This window comes from Hyaena hyaena, unplaced genomic scaffold (assembly GCF_003009895.1).
Source record: "Hyaena hyaena isolate Hyena2069 unplaced genomic scaffold, ASM300989v1 scaffold_452, whole genome shotgun sequence".
NCBI classification, from domain to species: Eukaryota; Metazoa; Chordata; class Mammalia; order Carnivora; family Hyaenidae; genus Hyaena; species Hyaena hyaena.
The window spans coordinates 729119-749452 of record NW_024081085.1 but is presented as its reverse complement, the minus strand read 5'-3'; the positions used below and the strand labels follow the sequence as shown (position 1 = coordinate 749452).

Genomic DNA, 20334 nt, shown 5'->3' with positions numbered 1-20334 from the left:
GTCTCATTCTGCTTTCCTTCCAACTACTTTCCCCCCATCCTTTTCCTTTTCCTGATTCTCAGTAGCCAATTGTGGGCAACTTTGAGTATCTATGCTCAGGAAGATAACAGTACAGATAATCCAAAATGGAATGTGTTTGTAGCATTATCTAAATGAATAATAGATATTAGGTGAATAATAATATAGCATGCTTCAGAAACTCATAGTATTTCAAAGAAAATAAAGATGTCTTGTGACAAAACCACGTTAAAACACCTGTGAACATCAGAGGAAAACCTCTGTTCTCATCTTCACCAGAATGACAATGTGGCAGCCTATAGTAAAGCGACTCTCTCTTTCTCTAAGCTTGGTGTATTTTAAGTTCTGTCCTTCCTAAGAAGAAAGGAAATGGTTGAGGTAAAGAAAAATTAAGTCACTTAGGAACTTGTAAGAAAGATCTACTTTAAGAGTGCCCCAATTCACAATATCAAGAAATTGCTCCAGTATCAATTGAGGCCTGGGCATTTATTTAAAAAAAAAAAAAAAAAAAAAAAAATATATATATATATATATAATTCATTCATATACATGTTCATTTTACATTATTACATCTTAACATTCATCACACACTAAAGAGTTTTTAAGAATTTTTCAAAGTCCTGTACTGAAGCTTTGGCAATCTCTTCACAAAATATTTCATCAGGCACAGACACTAATTTGTCCAAAGAAATGTAGTTAAGTTTTGTTGGATCATACTGTGCTCTTCCTAAATAGGTAAGAAACAGATGTCTTTCCTTGATTTTAAACAACCTTGTATTAAACACCTAGAAAAGAAAAAAAAAAGTTAAAATAAAAAACATCATTCACTGAAAGATGAACTATTAAAATGTCTATTTCACTAAAAATTTTAACTAGGCTAACAACTATAAAGTACTGACCACATACTCAGTAACTATGACAAATGCCACAGGGTTTAAACCAGATAGCTTCTGCTAAGAAATTATGATTAAAAAGGGACTCAAAACAAATAAACAGAACAATTATAAAGTAATTAAGGGCCATATTGTAGGCAAAGAATATTAACTAACCCAGATAGAGGACATGTTGTTAAAACAGCAAATCCTCAGGCCCTGCCCCCGAAGTACTTAATCAGAAACGTTGAATGGGGCCCACAGGTGCTCCAGGTGAGTCTGGTAACTGCCAAGTTTGAGAAAGGTTAGAAATCAAGGTCTATGATACCAAAAACATTTGTAAGATTTCACAATCTGTGAAGCTTCCTTATTATTTTTGTAAAATTTCTGCTTGCTCCCTCTCCCTGATTAGCATCAGAATGAAATTAACTTGGCCTCTAGAAGAGCAACCAGGGAAAAGCATGGCTTACCCGTCTTGGGGTTAAAGCTCCTAAGGAGCAGCATGAGTGGCAGCAACTTTAAAAAGGAATCAGAAACAGATCAACCAGAACTGTTTTTTTGCCAAGAGAAAATCTGTTTCACACCACTGTTTTTAAAGCACCAGGCAAAACTTTAAGGTCTATATCAGTTCCCTTGCAGCCCTGTCAGTTATTGTATTTTTCCATTATTTTTTAAAAACAGTATTAGTCAGATTCCTAGGACTCTGAGAATCCCAAGAAGGAAATCACAGTTCTATAACTAGGCTTCTAAGAAGTTAGGGTTTAGCATGCCTGAAATTCTGTGTTTTTAAATAAGTGATTCTGATGCATCTGGTCAAGTTTATAGTTTCCTCAGAAAGTTTCTGTCCACCTTTGAGACCCCACTCATTCTACTGACAATGTCAGTTCCTAGAGTGGTAGCGTATCCTACTTAAGGGCATGGGTTTTTAAACTTGACTGCCAGAGCTGTAATCCTGGCTCTGTCCCTTGTTACCTGGGTAGCCTTTGGACAATTCTTTTATGCTTACTTTCTTCACTCGTAAAATAGGGATAATAATAGTACCTATTTCGTATGGTTGTTGGGAGGACTAAATCAATCAATACGAGTAAAAGAGCAAAGACACAGCTGACACACAGTGAACACTTAGTAGCTATCATGATTTCTATGATTTTCCTACCAAATTAAATCAATAGCTCTACAAGCTATCTGGTTAAAATTCTAACATTGTGTAAATTAAATTACATTTTAGAAGCTTGTCTTCCACACTAGATTACAAATTCCACAAGACTACAGACCATGTCTGATTGATTTTTGTATCCCCAAATCAGATTATTTTATCATGCTCTGTCACTGAATTATCTAACAACTCAAGGGAAGACTAATTGTCATTGCTTTTTAGTTGAAGACCACTTACTTTATAATTGTTCCAATGAGCCAAATTTGTACCACTGCAGGTTTCTGACACTTTTAATAATGAATACATACACATTTGATGAGACAGAAAAATTCTCTATTAAAGGCCCATTCATAGTGTAGTATGATAGGTCAATAAACATTGCTATTTGTGAAGGAATTGTACCAAATGCAATCTAGTTCTGAATTACATTAAAGTCATGTTTCTTTTGCCTATCTTGGTATCAAGAACATATATAGCAAACAGGGTACGGAGATCACTTTAATGAAATTCAATCCTTCACTTGTTCAGCAAATATCTATCTAGTGCCTACTAAATCTTCCGGTATAGTTACAGGGACCGGGAATCCAGTAGTGTATAAATCAGACAGAATCTCTACTTTCAAAAAGTTAACATTCTTGTGAACAAGGAGATAATGTCTCACTCAAGAACAGGAAAGTCTGATTAGATTGGAAAATAGAAATATGGCTTTGGTACAATGGCAAACTAGAACTGTTTTATGCTTTGGTAGGTGATCATTACAATATGGCTTGTTAACTAATGGATTTAGATAGACTGAATAAAATGTACACATAGAATTGAAAGAAACTTTAAGGGAAGTATTCTAATTTAGATTTAAATGAAGAAAAACATAGTAGGGAATACGTTAGGTTCCAACAGGCAGAATGACCAAAGATAAAAACTACTGTGTCTCCTCTGGAGATATACACGTGTGCTCCAGAAGTTGTGAACATTTTTTTTAACATTTATTTATTTTTTGCAGGGGGAGGGGCAGAGAGAGAGGGAGGCAGAGAATCCAAAGCAGGCTCCACGCTGAGTGCACAGCCTGATAAGAGGCTCGAACCTGTGAACCATGAGATCATGACCTGAGCCGAAATCAAGGGTTGGCCACTTAACTGACTGAGATACCCAGGTGTCCCAGAAATTGCTAACTTTTCACAAGTGATCACTCAACTTCGTTTGCTAGCTGTGTTTTTGATTAAAAAGATGAGCAAAAGAAATATGACCTTTCTACAATGGTCAGTCTCAGAAAGAGATTACATTTGGTTCAATTCCTTCCTAAACAGCAAGCTAGTTTTGCACTGGATCAGCACTATGCACACAGACAGCAGTTCTGGATGAAGGACAACGACAGCTCTTTGAGTTGTGCACCTGTTACCTGTGGGAACCTGACAATGAGGTGGTGGGGAATGCTCATCACATTGTGCACATAGTCGAAAGTCTCTGTAAGTTTCCTTTTATTTGCAGTTAACATCTTTGGGACTCGGGTGATCATATGTTGAATTTCATTATGTTTAAAGCCTAGTTCAAGATGATAAACCTAAAAGAAAGTAGAGTTGCTATGAATATGAATGGAAACAGTTATTTTGGTAATATGCCAGAGGACACATTGATTCTTCAAAATTTGAAATGAGGACATTAGAATCTGGAGATGGCTATGCCAATGCCCTTGAGGGTTCATAGCTTCCTGCTTCTGGGGTCACATGAATTTCAAGCCCCTCTCCTGAGGACGAACTACTCATGGCACAGTGAGCATCATGATGACCATAACTACAGTATATCATAGCTATGAAATAGAATACTGCTTGGATGTGGAAGGCCTGGTCAGGCTATCTGGATGGGCCCTACATCACTGACCAGCAGTTAAGATTTTCAAAGTATTTTTTGAGCCTCTGCTCCCAAGCACACTCATATACGTGTTATTTAGAAAAGCTCCATCTCAAAATTCCAGACAGAGATGATAAAACTAAATACCCAAATGTGGATTACTGGAAGCACTTATAGTATCCTATGCTCCTCCATCAATCCACTACTCTTATTACTCTGCATGCTATGCCCCCACTAGACTATAAGCTCCATGTGAGCAGTGATGATCTCCTTAGCAGTGCATGAGCAGGTGCTCAATAAAAATTTCCTCAACAACTGGACATGAAACACTTTAAGCACCTCAGGAAAATAGGCCTTATATCATAACTTCAAATACTACTATAGCTTTGCTTACTTGTCAGCTGCCTTTGGCTTTATACTATCCTCTTGAAGGAAGGAAAGTGTGTCTGGTATGTTCTATGATAGAACTGGAGCTGGCAGTTGGCAGAGTTCTAAGGAGAACAATGTGCTGGCCACTAGTTTCTTCACAGATGTCTTTTGGATCCAGCCTCCAAAACTCATCTCCCACCGAGATGACATAAACCTGGAGTCTCAAACTGGGCAACAGATGCAGTTTCCAGGCATCACCCAGATACCGAATTCACTACTCCAGGATTATGTTTCAATGTCTACAAGGTGATTTACTCCCATAACACCTGGTAAACACGTGAACGTGTTATTAGCTAAAATAAAATGCTTGTTAGGTATTTATCGTATCCTTTGCTATATCCACCTTTTTAGAAATAACTTCTTTCACAATCTAGTTTTCTTTTAAGATGACAGTACAAAACCTACCCTCTTCTTAAACACTTAATGAAGCTGATTTCTGAAAAGCTTAAAGTCATCCTACCTTCATGTTTTCTTTCACAGGCTCCAGACTTCCAGTTAGTAGCCTTGGGAGACGAATGATCAGATCTCTAGTCTATAGTTGTAAAACAATCTATATTACTATGCATGCATATTCAACCAGTTTGGAAAAACAAGGCATTATTAGGAACAAAAAACTAAATTTTAAAATATGACCCAGTCAGAAAAATGCTAGGAACCCTGAAAAAAGATAAGCCTAATACTATTTAAGAACAAAACAAATACTGAAAAGCAAACTTAAGACACCAACTTGATGGAATATTATAAAATGATACAGCTATACATTTAACCTTGCAGGGTAATTCATTCTGGTACAAAAATACTAGGCATTTATAGAATTCATATGGGCTAGGTATCTGTTAGAAATGTGAGATTTAAGTTACTAAATGAAGCTGACACAGGAATATACAAATTCTCCCCTTTACCTTCTTCATGCTAAGTTCAAGTTCTTTCTGAAAAAATCCCAATCTGTTATCCAATCTTTCCACTGAAAAACTCAGCAAAAATGGCGCATTTCTGACCATCTGTGCAATATGTGCCTTACTGAAATTTTTTGACTGTAGATAAGCCACTCTAGAGAAACAAACAAACAAAAACACATGTACACATGATAAACATTTACTAATGTCATGCTACTTCCCAAAGTAACAAACAAAAAAAGGGATAAGTAAAAACATTCTATAGTAATGGCCCAAATATGGTTAATGCAAAACAAGCATCCATCCAACCTTAGAATGGTTCCCATTTTAACCTAGAAACCAAATAATTCTGAAATCTACTAACAGATTGATTCTCTTTTCAGTTAATCTGACTTGTTTTATTACTTGATAGAAAAAAATCAAATAGCATCTGTTTAAGAACAGAAAATCCATAAATTAAGAAAATAAGAGATTCTAAATTTTTTTGTAAAGATCCTCAAGCATGGCTGAAATCCAGAGTTTTTTCAGTTAATCAATTTACTGAGTATGTATTTTCATAAATAATTTTACTATGGTTTCCATTGTGCATTTTGTTAACAACTGAGAAATTACCTGTTCGGTTTCTGGGAACAAAAATAAGGTAGTAAAATATAGAAAGTATGACTATGAAATAACATTATTGATTTGAAAAACTTAAAAACACAGTAAGAAACAGTTTTATTAAATGCCTACTATGTAGCAGGACATTATCTTGTTTAATTCTCATCAGATAAAACAAACAACATGTGAACCAGGTAAGTTCTCCACACTGCATTTGAAGAAACACAGATTCGAAGAAGTTAAATACTTTCTGTTAGACCACAAGCTTATTAATGACTGCCGGAGACCGAAACTGCACAGGTCATCCCTGATGGCAAGGCCCAGGGAAAAACCTGTGGGAAAAGACTGCAAGGCAGTCAGAAGAACACCCTGAAGAATTCTTCTTCTCTACTTGGTATGTGCCTTTTACTGTCACTTCCACTGTTAGTCTATTCTAGGTTTAATATGAAACCAGAATCGCCCAACGTTCCCCCTCTCCCTCCAAAAAGGAATGTACCTAAATATCATGTCTGCCCCCTCAATCAGATGTTGTCTAATGAATATTATAGCAATTAGCAAAATTGGAGACAGTCCGGTATGCAAGGGGTCTATAAGAGACCTAGAATTCATTTTCCTTGTATGGGTCTAATTGCCAGAAAGAATACATTTTATGCCATATGCAGAGACAAAAACAAGACTTACTAGTTGTGGAGGACTTTCTTGGAAAAGTGTTAGAGAAATATTTGCCTGCTGATCTCAAGCCTGTAAGGCAACTTATGGATTGTTCTGGCCAAAGAATGAGATCGGTAAATGCAAAGACCAAATTCTAGTTGATCCACGTAAAACATTTCCATACGTCATCTATGATAAATATTGACATTGTTCTTTCTTAGTAAGTGTGACTGGGGGTCAGTTGTGTGCAACCGCGGGTACAAGTGTATCCTGTTTTTGCATGCCCACTGAATTTAAACAATTAAAGGGCACTGTGATCTCATGTATTCTGGCAATATGCTTCACTTATCCTTAGATACCCTGCTATAAGTAGTAAAGAATATGTAGAACTTTGTTATGACTACCTGGTTAAATGTTATTGGTTGAAGTGGAAATCATGTACCATGAAATCACTGTTGCCAAGAAAACTTAGAAATGTTAAGTCCCATGACTGTATTCATAAAATGTAAATTGTTTAAGCATGATTGTCTGGATTTGCTATATAAAAACCCTAAGCTGAAAAATAAATTTGAGCAGTCCACCTGAAGAGGTTGGCTCCATGTCTTCTTCGCCGACTCCAACCATCACTCTCCGGGTCAACCCTGGCTTGCAGAGGCTGGACCCCTGCAAATGACCAAGCTGAGATTTGAACTCAGGCGTGCCTACATTGAACGCCAATGATATTGCTATACCATATGCCACCAGAGCTTATATTTTAAAGTGACTACTACTCCTTTAAAGGACTCCCTTAGAGTTCATGAGAAAAATGACCAATAAATTTAACTATATAAACATTTTAAATGCAAGGCAAAGAAAAAACCAAAAACACCACCATCACAGTCAAAACAAGTGACAAGTATTTACATGTTATAGAGAAAAAAATAATTTTATTAAAATATAGAAAATGCTTTGTAAGCATTGTAAGAAAGAAAAAGACCCGATTTTAAAATGGCAAAGGACATATGTGATTTATGGAAATGGAAAGTCAGTGTATGAAAAGATACTCCAAACTTCATTTATGAAACTATTTTTATCTACAAAATGAACTGAAACCATAAAGTTAGACAACACAGTATTAGTGAGGGTACCAGAGAAGTTGGAACTTCTGTAAGATATTGGTGGAAGTGTAAACGGGAAAACAACCTTACAAAGGACCACCTGTCAATATCTATTAAAATTATCAATGCACATAACCTTTGACCTAGCAATTCCACCTGTAGAAATCTGTCCTACAGATACATATCACTATGTTTGAAATGATACATATGATAACGAGTCACTGCAGCCTTGTGATAGCAGAGACTGGAAACGACCACCATATTTACCGTAAGGGACTAGATGATCCTCAATATGAACTATACTAGCATTAAAAAGAATAGAAAGTGCCAATACAAAACTATCTCTAACATATAGTTCAGGTAAGAAAGTGGGGTGCAGAATAGTATGCATAAATGCTGCCAACTGTATGTATTCATGTGTATTTGTACACATAGATCTACACATATGCTTGCAGATGATAGAACATTCTTAGCAAAGTTGAACACAAAACTTGGTAATAGTAGCTGCCTCCACAGATAGGTCTCAGAAGGTTGATGAGGGATAGGAATAAGTAGGGGGAAGGAGCATTACCCCCCCCGCCCCCCTCCCCTATTTTTTTTGGTCACAGCAAAAATCAGTATCTGATTAAAACATTATCAAAACCTTTGTCTACATTGTAATAATTTTTCTAATAAAAAGATATAAGGCCCAGACAAAAAATTTTAAATAATTTAAATGCAGATTATTCATTTGAAAATTCTTATGAAGAATCAAATAACTTTTTTATACATTTGAAATTTTCCTCATTCAAAGGAAAAAAATAATAAAATCATTGCTTTTATAGAAATCCAAGAAAATAAGACTGCTGTACATACCAGAGACAGCAGCTAAGTTCAATTAAATAAAGATTATCTTACTCTTGACTCTTACAGTAGAAGCTTATTTGTTGTTGTATGTGGATAAACTACCTATTAAAAAATTCCAAGTAATTAAAACAAATGCTCCAGAATGTTAAGTCAGCCAGACTTAGGAATCGTTAGACTATGCTGCCTATGGGAGAATATCCCTTAGTTGTTAGGAGCATGTGTGATCTTCAACTTCTTTTAAACTTAGGTTTCCTTCACACAATTAGGAGTGGGGAGACAGCATGGTTCAGTAGCAGGACTCTGCAGTTAGACTAAGTGGGCCTGAATCCCAGCTCTGCCACTTATACTACCTATGTAATCTTGGGCAAATGATTAAACTTCTGTGTGCCTCCTCTGTAAAATGGGGACATTAATATTATGGTGCAATAGTTAATAGTTAATGCAATAGTTAAGTACTGAAATAGTGTTGGATGGTGACGGATGGTAGCTATGCTTGTGGTGAGCATAGTGTAACACATAGTCTTGCTGCATTTACTCTGTGGTACACCTGGAACTAATGTAGCATTGTGTATCAACTATACTTCAATTAAAAAAAAAAAACAGTATTAGTGCAGTAGGCAGCATCTGAAATGGCTCCCAATCCCCACCTCCAGGTACACACACTTCCTCTGAATACATCTTGAACAATAGAGCAAACTGGTGTTTGAACAGGGAGGGATCAGTGTTCCAGACAGTCAGGAGAAACAGGTCTGGAAAAGTCAGATTGTGTTTCCTTCGTTCTCTCCCTGTATTCTAATAGCCTATTTATATTATACCAGACTGTAAGTCCCACGACGAGAGAGTGTGCAGGTCTATCTTTTGGGGTTCAAGTCTAGCTAGGTGCCTTACATATCTAAGAGCTCAAATTGTTCAATGTAAGGAATCCCGTTTTTCATGTATTTTTTTCCTAATCCAGAGACAAGACATTGTGGACTCTGATGGCTCAAGGAACTGCACAGTTCTCTGAAATGCAGCAGTGAAAGAATAACCTGGAGGTGAAGACTAGAGGCGGACCTGTTAGGAGACTGTTGCAGTAATCTTCATGTGAAATGACGGGGACCTGAGGTAACCCTCGTAGTGAAGATTAAGAGAAATGCATTGACTGATTTGAGAGAGATAAAAATTGAGCTGATAGGTAATTTATTAGATGAGGATACTAAAAGAAGAAAAGCCAAAGTTAACACATATTTCTAATTTGGGCAAGAAGGTGAGTAGTGCTTTATCTGGGAATGCAGGGAAGAACTGACTCTTGGGTAAGAAGTGGGGATGATGATAATTCAAACGTGGATTTAGAGGAACAAGGGCTCTGTCTGTTCTCTGTGGTGTTCCCAATGCCTAGCAGGATTCTTATCTCACAGATCAATGGTGTCTCATCTCACAGTATTGATTCTCACAGATTTAAAAAATTCTTTGAATGCTAAATGAAGTACAAAGATGTTTATAGTAATGCTTTTTAAAGAAGAAAAAAAGGAACAACCAAAATAGCCAACTTACGGAAATGATTAGGCAAATTATATAATAATGTGCCAAGAGGATGTCAAATGTCTACAATCAAAAATTGGCTAGAAAAATAAAAAAACCACAAAAAGTTCAGGCTTTCATAATTTAAGTGCACTCTCAGATAACTGAGCCATCTGTTAATGGATTAAAAAATTTTTTATTCTAGTTTCTGAAGAGAAACAGTTAAGTATTGACTCAGCAAGAAGTTGAACACATCAAAGTATGTAGTTGAATAGTAAACTGTCTTAGATACTTAATCTTGATCAAAGAAAATTTATAACAAGAAAAATGGTAACATTCATGTTCATTATCAGCCAATCCTTATGCACCTAAGACTTAAAAATAACTTACACATACATTTCCTTTGTAACCAAAACCACTTCTCGGGTTATATACAAACCATTTTAAAAGCCCTACCTGGTTTTAAGATTTTCAAGGTCTTCAGAGAAGATAGCATAGTTTTTAGTCAGGTATGTTCCCAGCTGGTTATCCTCTAAACCCAAATCTTTAAGAAACATGAGTATTTGCTTAATGTCTTTTTCAAAATTCAGTCTCAGAAGGAGGTTGGCTGCATCTGGATGTTTTTCTATCTTTGAGAGATCCACTCCTATAATAAATTGCAAATACTGTTTGAGGAAAACAGTTTAGCTAGGTCATTAAACTTCATAGACAAAAACACAAAAAATTACTGATGAAGATCAACAACCTGTCTAAAGGAAAACCGAGATGGGCCAATGGAAACTTCTAAACATATTTAAACTAAACTGGTTGCAGAAATAAAATTAAATTAAAATGCAATATAGTACTTATTTCAAAGTCATGTATAGAGGAAAACAGTGCATTTGGGGCTAAATTTCTACCCAAAACAAATTTACTGAGTCATACTGACCTAGCTAAGATCATCACTTTTATCTAAGCTTTCTTGAATATTGTTTAAGGATGTTTATGAGCTCCTGGTGATTTCCATAGGAACTGCTTAACTGGTAATTCTACAGTGTAACAAACCCTAGAAATAAATTATTTGAAGTCTGTCATTTCCTTAGTTATAAGCATTATGTAAAAAATATACTTATGATGGGGAACCTGGGTGGCTCAGTTGGTTAAGTGTCCAACTCTTTTTTAAAAAATTTTTTTAACATTTATTTATTTTTGAGAGACAGAGTACAAGCAGGCAGATAGAGAGGGAGACACAGAATCTGAAGCAGGCTCTAAGCTCTGAGCTGTTAGCACAGAGCCCAACGCAGGGCTTGAAGCCATGAACCGTGAGATCTTGACTAGAGCCAAGAGCTAGACTCCTTACCAGTGAGCCACCCAGGCACTGCTAGTGTCTAACTCTTAATTTTGGCTCAGGTCATGATCTCTCAGTTCACGAGTTCATGCCCTGCATCAGGCTTTGCACTGACAGCACGAGGTCTGCTTGGGATGCTGTCTCTCCCTCTCTCTGTCTCTCTAAATAAATAAATAAAATTAAAAAAAAATATATATATATATGTATATATATACTTATGATCCCCTCTAGAAGGGAAATAAAAATAACCTGATGTCTTATTCACTGTAATCTCCAGGTCTTCAGTATAAAGACAAGTACCTTGAAGAAGCTCAAGAAATATCTGTGTGAGAAGAGGTGAGCATATACAGTCCTCAAATACGCAACACAGGAGGAAGTATACAACCTTTAACCCTCACATATCCTTATAATCTTAGGTAGTCTAAGTATATGAGACAAGGGACAGGAGAAAGGAAGAAGAGGGAAAAAGCAAGTTGTTATTTTAAAGTATTCTCTGGTTATGATATAATTAGATGTCAACATTAATTAGGCAAGGAATCAAAGTAACCTGTAATTCAAAATTCTCATTAAAACTGAGCATTGTATTTTCTCATTTTTTCCCTTTTATCTGGTTAAAAAAAATAAACATGAAGAGGAAAGGCCTATTTCTTACCTTGAGAATAAACCTTTGAAGATAATGTAAAACCTCAGGTTAGACTTAAATTTTATATTCTTAAAAATATTTCTTCAGGTTAAAAGTAACTCTAAAAACTGATTTCCAGATGCCACTTTATAGTCTTAAATATAAAAGCAAAGAAATAAAAACACCCTTTCTTTAATGGTGTACACAACCAGAAAAATAATTTATAATTCCATATATTATTATATACAAACATATTTCTAAACCCGTATTTCTTGATATTAAACAGGCATTGATATAAGATGATCATGAACAGAAAAACAGATTACACAAACACACTCACAGAATGAAGAACAGAAACAGATCCAGGATTAGCTAAATAAAATAAACGATTGCATACAATAATAATGGCACTTCAAATTAATAATGAAAGATGGACAATTCATTAAAATACAATGGGACCACTAGCTATACATTTAAAAAATAACTGTTTTCATAACTACACTTAGAATCTAAATGTGTACTAACTACAACTACTAGAAGAACATAGTTTTAAAAATATTAAGCTTGACTACATAAAAATATAAAACCCTTGTACAGTTTTCTGTAATAAATATATCTGCAGAGTAAAAGGCAGGGAAAGCTATTAACAAATTGGTGATATGGTTACCTTTGGAAAGTGGAAATGAATATGCAGAGAAGGTGAGAGTTCTTTCTCTTAAGATACTTGCATTATTAACAACTAGATATAATTCTTTTATAATTTAAAAGTAACATTAATAGAAAAATAAATTAAAATTGATGAAAAGACAAGAGAGAAACTAGTTCTAAAAATCTGTGATAAATGTGGGAAGAGGTACTTTAAAAATAACATAAAGGGTTCAGACTTCAAATTTAACTTAATCTTACAGCTGACATGTGCTGAAGTGCCTTGCTCAGCGTGAGCTGTCACACCCTGACTGTGCTGACATAGAAATCCTGAAAAGCTGCTTTTTAACAGCAAGAGGAGAGCAGAATCTCATCGGGAGTGCACACTGCTGTCGGCACAAATCACTTGGGCTTACTTAAGATTTCATTAACTTGAAAAAATAATCACTGAATTCCTACTATGGACCAGGCACTCCTGTGAGGCTCTGGGGATATAAAAAATGAATAATACACGACATTAACATCTAAGTGACCACAGTCTAAGTTGGTTTAATCTGTTCAGTAACTAAAAATATGACCACTGTATACCGTTATGGTTGTACATATTTAGTGTATCCATCAAAGTCTGGCAGGCAATAGATATTGCCCTAGAAAGTGCAAACAAAAAGACTTTAATGAAGAGACCCTACCCTGTGGTGTCACAGAGTTGAGGGGATCAACAAGGGCATTCCTAGTGCTAACGAGACAGGGCGCAAAAAGTATTACCCGAACCCACAGGGAGCTGCAAGCTATTAAGAAAGGGCTGCTCGGTTAGAGCTGTTGTCATGGAGCAAGGCAGTTACAGGACCCAGAGCTGGGAGGGAACGCGGAAAACAATACTCCCACCTGCTCTCCCTCTCTTCCTCCAAGTGCCTCCCACTGGTGGAAGCTGCCCAGGAGCCAGCTGGCAAAGGAGATCTAGTGCACAGAGGTTCGCCTCCTGGGATACAGAATGGGCAGAGAAAGGCAGAAAACAGATCTGAGAAGCAGGGGGGCACCAGGATGCTAGGGTCCTCAAAAATACTGTCTGACCATGCAATCATGGCTCCTCTAAGGTTCTGTCATTTAAGTTACTTCCAAGATGTGTTGTCTACATATCAACATACAGATGAAGGAAGAGCTGAAACATATTCTAAAACTAGTAAATATGCTGTAAATTATTTAAAGGCAGGGGCCATGTCTTCTGTTTACCTTGTATTATCCACAGCACTTCTCATAAGGCTAGGGGAACCTGTTCCAAAAAGAAGGGGCCAGATTCTGGGGCACCTGGGTGGCTCAATCGGTTGGGCGTCCGACTTTGGCTCAGGTCATGATCTCACCATTTGTGGGTTTGAGCCCCGCATCGGGCTCGGTGCTGACAGCTCAGAGCCTGCAGCCTGTTTTGGATTCTGTGTCTTCCTCTCTCTCTAACCCTCCCTTGCTCATGCTGTCTCTCTCTGTCTCTCAGAAATAAATTAAAAACATTAAAAAAAAAAAAAAAAAAGAAGGGGGCAGACTCTCCTGTTTGCAGTAAATGTTATCTTTTTCTCTCCTTTGAACCCACAGAACACTTTATTCGTATGTCTTCTGTGGCACGTATCACTTTACCTTTCATCCTTGCAGTCTGATTATTCTTACAGATTTTTATTTAGATGCTTCTGAAGACTTGAAGCTTTGTGAGAACAAAGGCCATTTCCTGTACATTTGGGTAACTTGCACAGGAACAGATAAGTAAGCAACTGTAATACTGTCATTAAGGCTAGAAAGGCAGTAAGCTGCGGGTGATAGGAAGGCCTAGTGGAGGGCCACCGGGGACATTTTAGAAGTTACTTGAACTTGAATTAAGTTTTCCAGCTGTCAGAGCTGGCCAACCAAAAGGAGGGAAGGGGCAAGCAGTGAAGCTGAAAAGGTAAGCAGGGGCCAGACCAGGCACAGCTCGATTGTCCTGGGAAAGCTCTGAAGGACTTCAAGTAGCTCACTGACAGAGTCAGACCTGCATTTTAGAAAGAGAACTGATATTAGGGATCATCAGGGTAATGTTGCTGATAAGAGGACTATCAAGTTAGGAAGCTCCTAATTTTCCAGTGAGAAATGAGGATCTAAACTATGGCAGTGATTGGAGAATGAGAGAAGGAGATGGACTGGAGAGAGAATCCCTCACCTACCCTGTTCCTCTCAATCTCCCAGGAGAGAGGCTTGTCACCTGGGAAAACAAAGTCTGAGAAGTGCCAGACCCAGAGATAATGAGAAAAGCAGAAGGCTGCAATACGGTGCTGGACTGAAAATGAAAGGACCAAGTAAAAAAGTCTGTGGTGGGGTCCCTTGACTGCCTTCAACTCTCCAGGCACAAGTACGTCCTCTCAGCCAACAAGCTAAAATAGTCTGGAGCAGGCCTAGAGAGAAACCATCCAAATTAGGGGGGCAGTGGGCTTCAGGAGAAAAGTTGGGGAGACGGGGAAGGAAGTAAATCCTCACCCAATAGGGTTTACTGTAGGAAAAATTGTCCTGTGAGGCCAGTGGAAGGTGTGGGAAAATTTGGCTCTAGAAATAAAGAAAACTAATCAAAGGAAAAACAAGAATTATCATTAACTATGGAAAAATGAAAAGTTGTACAGGAAGGAAAACAATCCCAGGAACAGCAAACAATATTTATAGTCATAATGTAACTGATGACTGATGATTCATCTAAAAATTGTTACCATAACTATACTGGGCAAATTGAGCAGGGGAAGAGTATGTGTGTACACACAAGAGATCAACTAAAATCTAAAACTGATGAACCAAGCAGTAACACTATAAACAATTATATAAACAAAGGTTAACCGCAAACAGAAAGAGCTATGAAAGTTAAGTGGATACCTCTGGGGAAAAGCATGAAGGTCAGGAAGGAAGAAGCAGAGAGTATGGTTTTTCATGAGAAGGCTTTTCACACTATTTGACTTCTGTTCATCTTGATAAAGATTAAGAATGCTGATTTGAACAAAGTAAGGCAAGAAAAAAAAAAAAAACAAGTGAAGAATACAGCAGGAAGTACTTGTAGGTTATTCAGACTTACCTAGAAGCACTAATTTCTGCAGAGTCTCAGAATGATCCACATAGTCTCGAAGCGTGAATGTATCTGGGGGCAACGGAGGGTTTGCAATAATCTGAATGGCCTCCTCCTCGGACACTGGCTGCAACGGAGACAATGGAGGCAAATCGTCCAGTGCTTTGAAGCCAGCCATGTAGAGAGAGAGAGGCAGTTAGCTCTCCAGTCTGTATGACTAAAGCTAGACCTCTTCCCTGGTTTGCTTATTTTTAAATCTTGGAACCATTTCAGAATTAAAGATCTGAGAAGTTCAAATATTTTCCACCTTCTAAGAGGTAAGGTTAAGACTATTTATAGAGAAATCAACTGCTATTCCTGTGAGATAAGAAAGGAAGTCCTATACAAAATTCCTTTCCTTTATTTTACTTTTAATCAACAGGTAAGAATGCTAAAGATCAACTGACCTTCAAGCACATTTTGAGATAGATTCTACCATAGTTTGTTAAACTGGCCCAAAACACAACATATTCTACCAGCCTGATTTCTATGGGTTAAAATCGTTATCATCTGAAATTTTTAAAAAATGTTTATTTATTTATTTTGAGAGAGCAAGCGTGAACAGAGGAGAGGTGTGGGGGGAGAGAGGGAGAGAAAAAGAGAGAGAGAGAGAGAGAGAAAGAATATCAAGCAGACTCTACACTGTCAGTGCAGAACCCAACATGAGGCTCAATCTCACGAACTTAATCAAAAGTCAGATGCCTCACCAACTGAGCCACCCAGGGGCCCCCTGAAATGTCTTTTGATGCAATCACCTTTCCTCTAAGTTATTCTCAAGTACTCTGGTTAAGCGTCCGACTTCAGCTCAGGTCATGATCTCAGGACTCAAGTCCTGAGTTCGGTTCTGTGCTGACAGCTCAGAGGCTAGAGGCTGCTTGTTTCCTTCTCTCTCTGCCTCTCCCTTGTTCATGCTCTGTCTCTCAAAACTAAATAAACATTAAAAAATTTTTAAAAAGTACTTTAAAAGGACTTCTGTGATTCTATTTCTGCCACCTGTAGTCCTTCCCTAAGGACATGACTCTCTCTGGTACAGCCTTTATTATGATATTTTGTTTTGTTTAAACCAAACAAGGTATGGAAGACACTGGGAACTGTGACCAACCTTAAGCTAAAGAATCAAGACTATGATTTTTTTGTTCTATTTTTTGCTTCATAATACTGCTCTTTCTTATTTCTTACAGCCAGTCTTTCGTCCCTGCCATCCTTAACCCAGCTTTCTTTCATATTCTGTTCAACCTAACATCACCTCATTGTGGTGAAATATTCCTTTTACACAAATATTCCTAAGACAGGAAACACAGAAGGGCGAGGACTGACTAAAAAATGACACAAGGGTGCTTTCAGGGGCCTTCCATTTGTGTTATTTTTGGTTTGTTGATTGTGGGGGCTGTTATACAATTAAAGGTGTGTGTCAAAATTCATAAAACTGTATACTCAAAAGCAATGAATTTTACTTGGATAAAATTATATCCTAATCAGGCATATAAAATTAGGATCAATTATTCCCTAATAAACCTAATTACCAGCTGAAAAATTTTTTATAAAGAATCTAAATGATAAAGTATTTAGAAAGCAACTGTTATATACATATAACTAGAGGTAACATGATATACACACATATATATATACACATATATATATAAAATGTTAATTTACAAACTTGTTTTTCTAGTCACATAAAGGTATAATAGAAGTAAATTAATAGAACCAGCATTGTTCTTTTTCTTGTGTGGTACAAAGTTATGACTTGACATGGACTAAAAGACTATAAACAGTTAACTTGTTCAAACTAACAAAGTGGAGCAAAGAGGACTTTTCTGGAAGTTCAGAATTACCTTCTAGAGATAGCTCAGAATCAAAGCTGGGTATCCTTTGTGTCTTCTGTGTCTGCTCATTGATGGAAGGAAGCAGAGCACTCTGGGCGGAACTAATCTCTTGCCTACTTGAGTTGGTAGACTGGGAACTATTCCACAAGGAGGAAGTCCTATACGTCTTAAATCCCCACCGGAGAAAGCAATTGTCAGAGGACATCTGAGGCTGAGCAGAAAAGCCATGCGACAATGTTCTTCCTGGTCTCTGAAAATGTTTTCCGAGTTGTGTAGCTGTAATGAGGCTATTCAACTTAACTGAATTGAACCATCTGGGTATCTGTTGGGCTGACAAAGCCATTTTTCTTAAAGTAGCCTACAAAGGAAATATATAACCATCAAAAGAAACTTACTTTACTTAAATGTTTAAAACAGTATTCAAACAATAAAATGATAAACTGGAGAATCTTTTTTCTAACTAAAAGATGTTTAATAAATATAGATGATAGAGTCAGATGTTCCTTAAGCACAAGAAAAGCCAAAAGCAAGGTAGTCCCAGTTACAAACCAAAAGACAGGAACTTCTGAACTGGAAAAATAAAGATTGCTTTACAATTAAAAAAAAAAAAAAGCAAAACCATTGGTAGAAGAACACCATTTAAAACAAAAATCTGTAAATGTTTAAATTACAGATGAACCCAATAATCTGTTTATTTAATATTCAGAGGAAATAAGATGATGTAATTTAGCGTTCTTGAAATTTGAAGGACACCTAAGAAGCAGACTGTTGATCAAACCACTGAATTATTCAAATGCATTTTATGTATATACATTACTCACAAAATAAAAAACAAGAAGAAATCTACCTTGTCCTAAATGAATTATCAAAATATCACTATTATCTAGAAGACTGTTTCTTGCTTTATTCTCAGGGCTGAACACTGTTGATTAAGATAAAGCTGTTCCTCAAAAGGGAATTGAACAAAACCAATTTTGACAAATTTTGTTTTTTGGCTGTTGAAAAAGAAAAAGAAAAGCCTTCAAAAACAAAAGGTCAAAACTAGCAAGCAAAATGAAGTGACAGAAATACATAATGCAACCAGCAATGAACACATGAACACTTTGACTGAAAAAGCAGTTTTTAAAAAGATTTTCATGAGGAAATTATGAAGAAATCTTATCTTTATCCAGCTTAATTAGAAAAATAGACTTGCTACATATAATTTTACGTTAAATAAGAAAATCCTTATAAAATACAGCCTGGAGTCCAGCCTATGGAAAATGCTCAACAAACGTGAGCCATTATCACGATTATTGATTACACATCCAAATATAAATGAATGCTGCTGAGTTAAGTGCAGCATACAACTTTTTTATTTGCTTTTTTACATATTGGAATTCAGCTGGTTTTATGATCTGAATTGGACTGGATATTGAAAGTCTAACCTCCTCCTGGAGATTTATAGTTTAGGGAAATTTCCTCAAAGAGATTTATAAAAGTCAAAGTCTCACTGTCATTATGAAATGGTTTTAGAAAGGAAGCAAGGATGCACAACAACCTTGTGGGATAGGTGCTTTTTATTAAATTCTGGTAGAAAATGACCCTTCAAATCTGCCAAGTTTTCACTAAAACTTACAACACTGATTCTCTGTCAGAAGGAAGCCAGAAGGTCTCAGTTGTACTAGCTGACAAGACTATTTCTTGTGGTGGTGGGAAAATTTACTGGCCCATGGGATGGAGAGTTCAAGAACTATTCTTTAAATAACAATTTTTTAAAAAGGTTATGGGTACAATAAGATGATTCTTAAGGTCCCTAAGCAGCGCTAAAATGTTTTTTGACTTTTAAATTTGTCTAAGCATTTCATCCTGCTTGGATTTCAAAGCAAACTCCTGAAATCCCACGCTCACATTAATACTCCTCCCATATCACTCAGATGAACTTTTGAATTCCATTCATATTCATTAAAGGACCTTTTGCATACAACTAACGGTTATGCCATTTGCAATTACAAGTGCACTAACCTCTCTTCGTCATTTCATCGCTGTATACACCTCTGAACAATTGATGAATTGTTCGGTCACGGGAGCTGGGCTGGGTCCCATCTCTGGACCCACCCTCCCATTAGCCTTGCACTAATCCAATGTTTGTTTTGTTGGATAGAAATGAATCAGTTCCAACTACGGATAACTCATTTGTCTACACAGTATTCAAAAGAGGGTAAGGTTTGCAGCCGTGCATAAAAGCCCTGAGTGGTGACACCAGTAAATCCAACACACCTTCAGGTGTGTTGAACCGTTCCTAGTTCTTCGCTAGGAATAGGAATTGGGACCGAAGTACCGTTTTTCCAGGTTCAATATTTCTACCTCTGTAAGTCTAATAAGTGAAATTCGGAGATGAAAAAGGGGTGAATGGGAGAATGGCATCGTAAGAAAGGGCCTCTCCTAACAGGTCTCCATAGCGAACTTCCGCAGGAAGCCAGCTGACAAGCTAGGCTTCCTTCCGCAAAACGTGCTAACAGATAAGCATGGTTGCGTTTTCGACTCGTCGACTAGGAAAAATAACAAAACTAAACAATACTAATTGCCCCCGACTGGGCCGCGGAGACCCGAGAGCCCTGAGGCCCCAGGCGGGGCCTGCACGTGGGCGGGTCCGGGCCCGAACCCCACCAGGAGCGCGCCCCTCGCGCTCCGGCGGCTCCCGCTTTACCTGTGGCGAGGCCCACGCTCGCGGTTTATTTTGGGGTGGCAGCCAGGCCGGCCGGTAGACCGTCCCGCAGCGCCTCACGTCCGACGGTCACAGCCCAGCCGGCAGGCGCAGCCGCCGCGCACCCTCGCCCACGTGGACTGCGGCCGGAGTGGACGAGACCATCTGCGAGGCTGCGCGGGGGGAAAGCGGGCCGCAGGCGGTGGGAAAAGAGG

General features: G+C 37.5%; 1 protein-coding gene across 1 annotated transcript; it reads right to left on the bottom strand.

The window, feature by feature from the left end:
• Positions 1–520: 520 nt before the first annotated feature.
• On the bottom strand, positions 521–20233 carry MTERF3 (mitochondrial transcription termination factor 3). The gene is made up of 8 exons (XM_039253455.1): positions 20123–20233; positions 17443–17791; positions 15578–15730; positions 10367–10556; positions 5223–5370; positions 4781–4852; positions 3443–3604; positions 521–803 (listed from the first exon to the last, which is right to left on the bottom strand). The coding sequence occupies exons 2-8, from the start codon at positions 17774–17776 to the stop codon at positions 609–611; spliced, it is 1254 nt and encodes a 417-aa protein (XP_039109386.1). The 5' UTR covers positions 17777–17791; positions 20123–20233; the 3' UTR covers positions 521–608.
• Between the last annotated feature and the right edge of the window lie 101 nt (positions 20234–20334).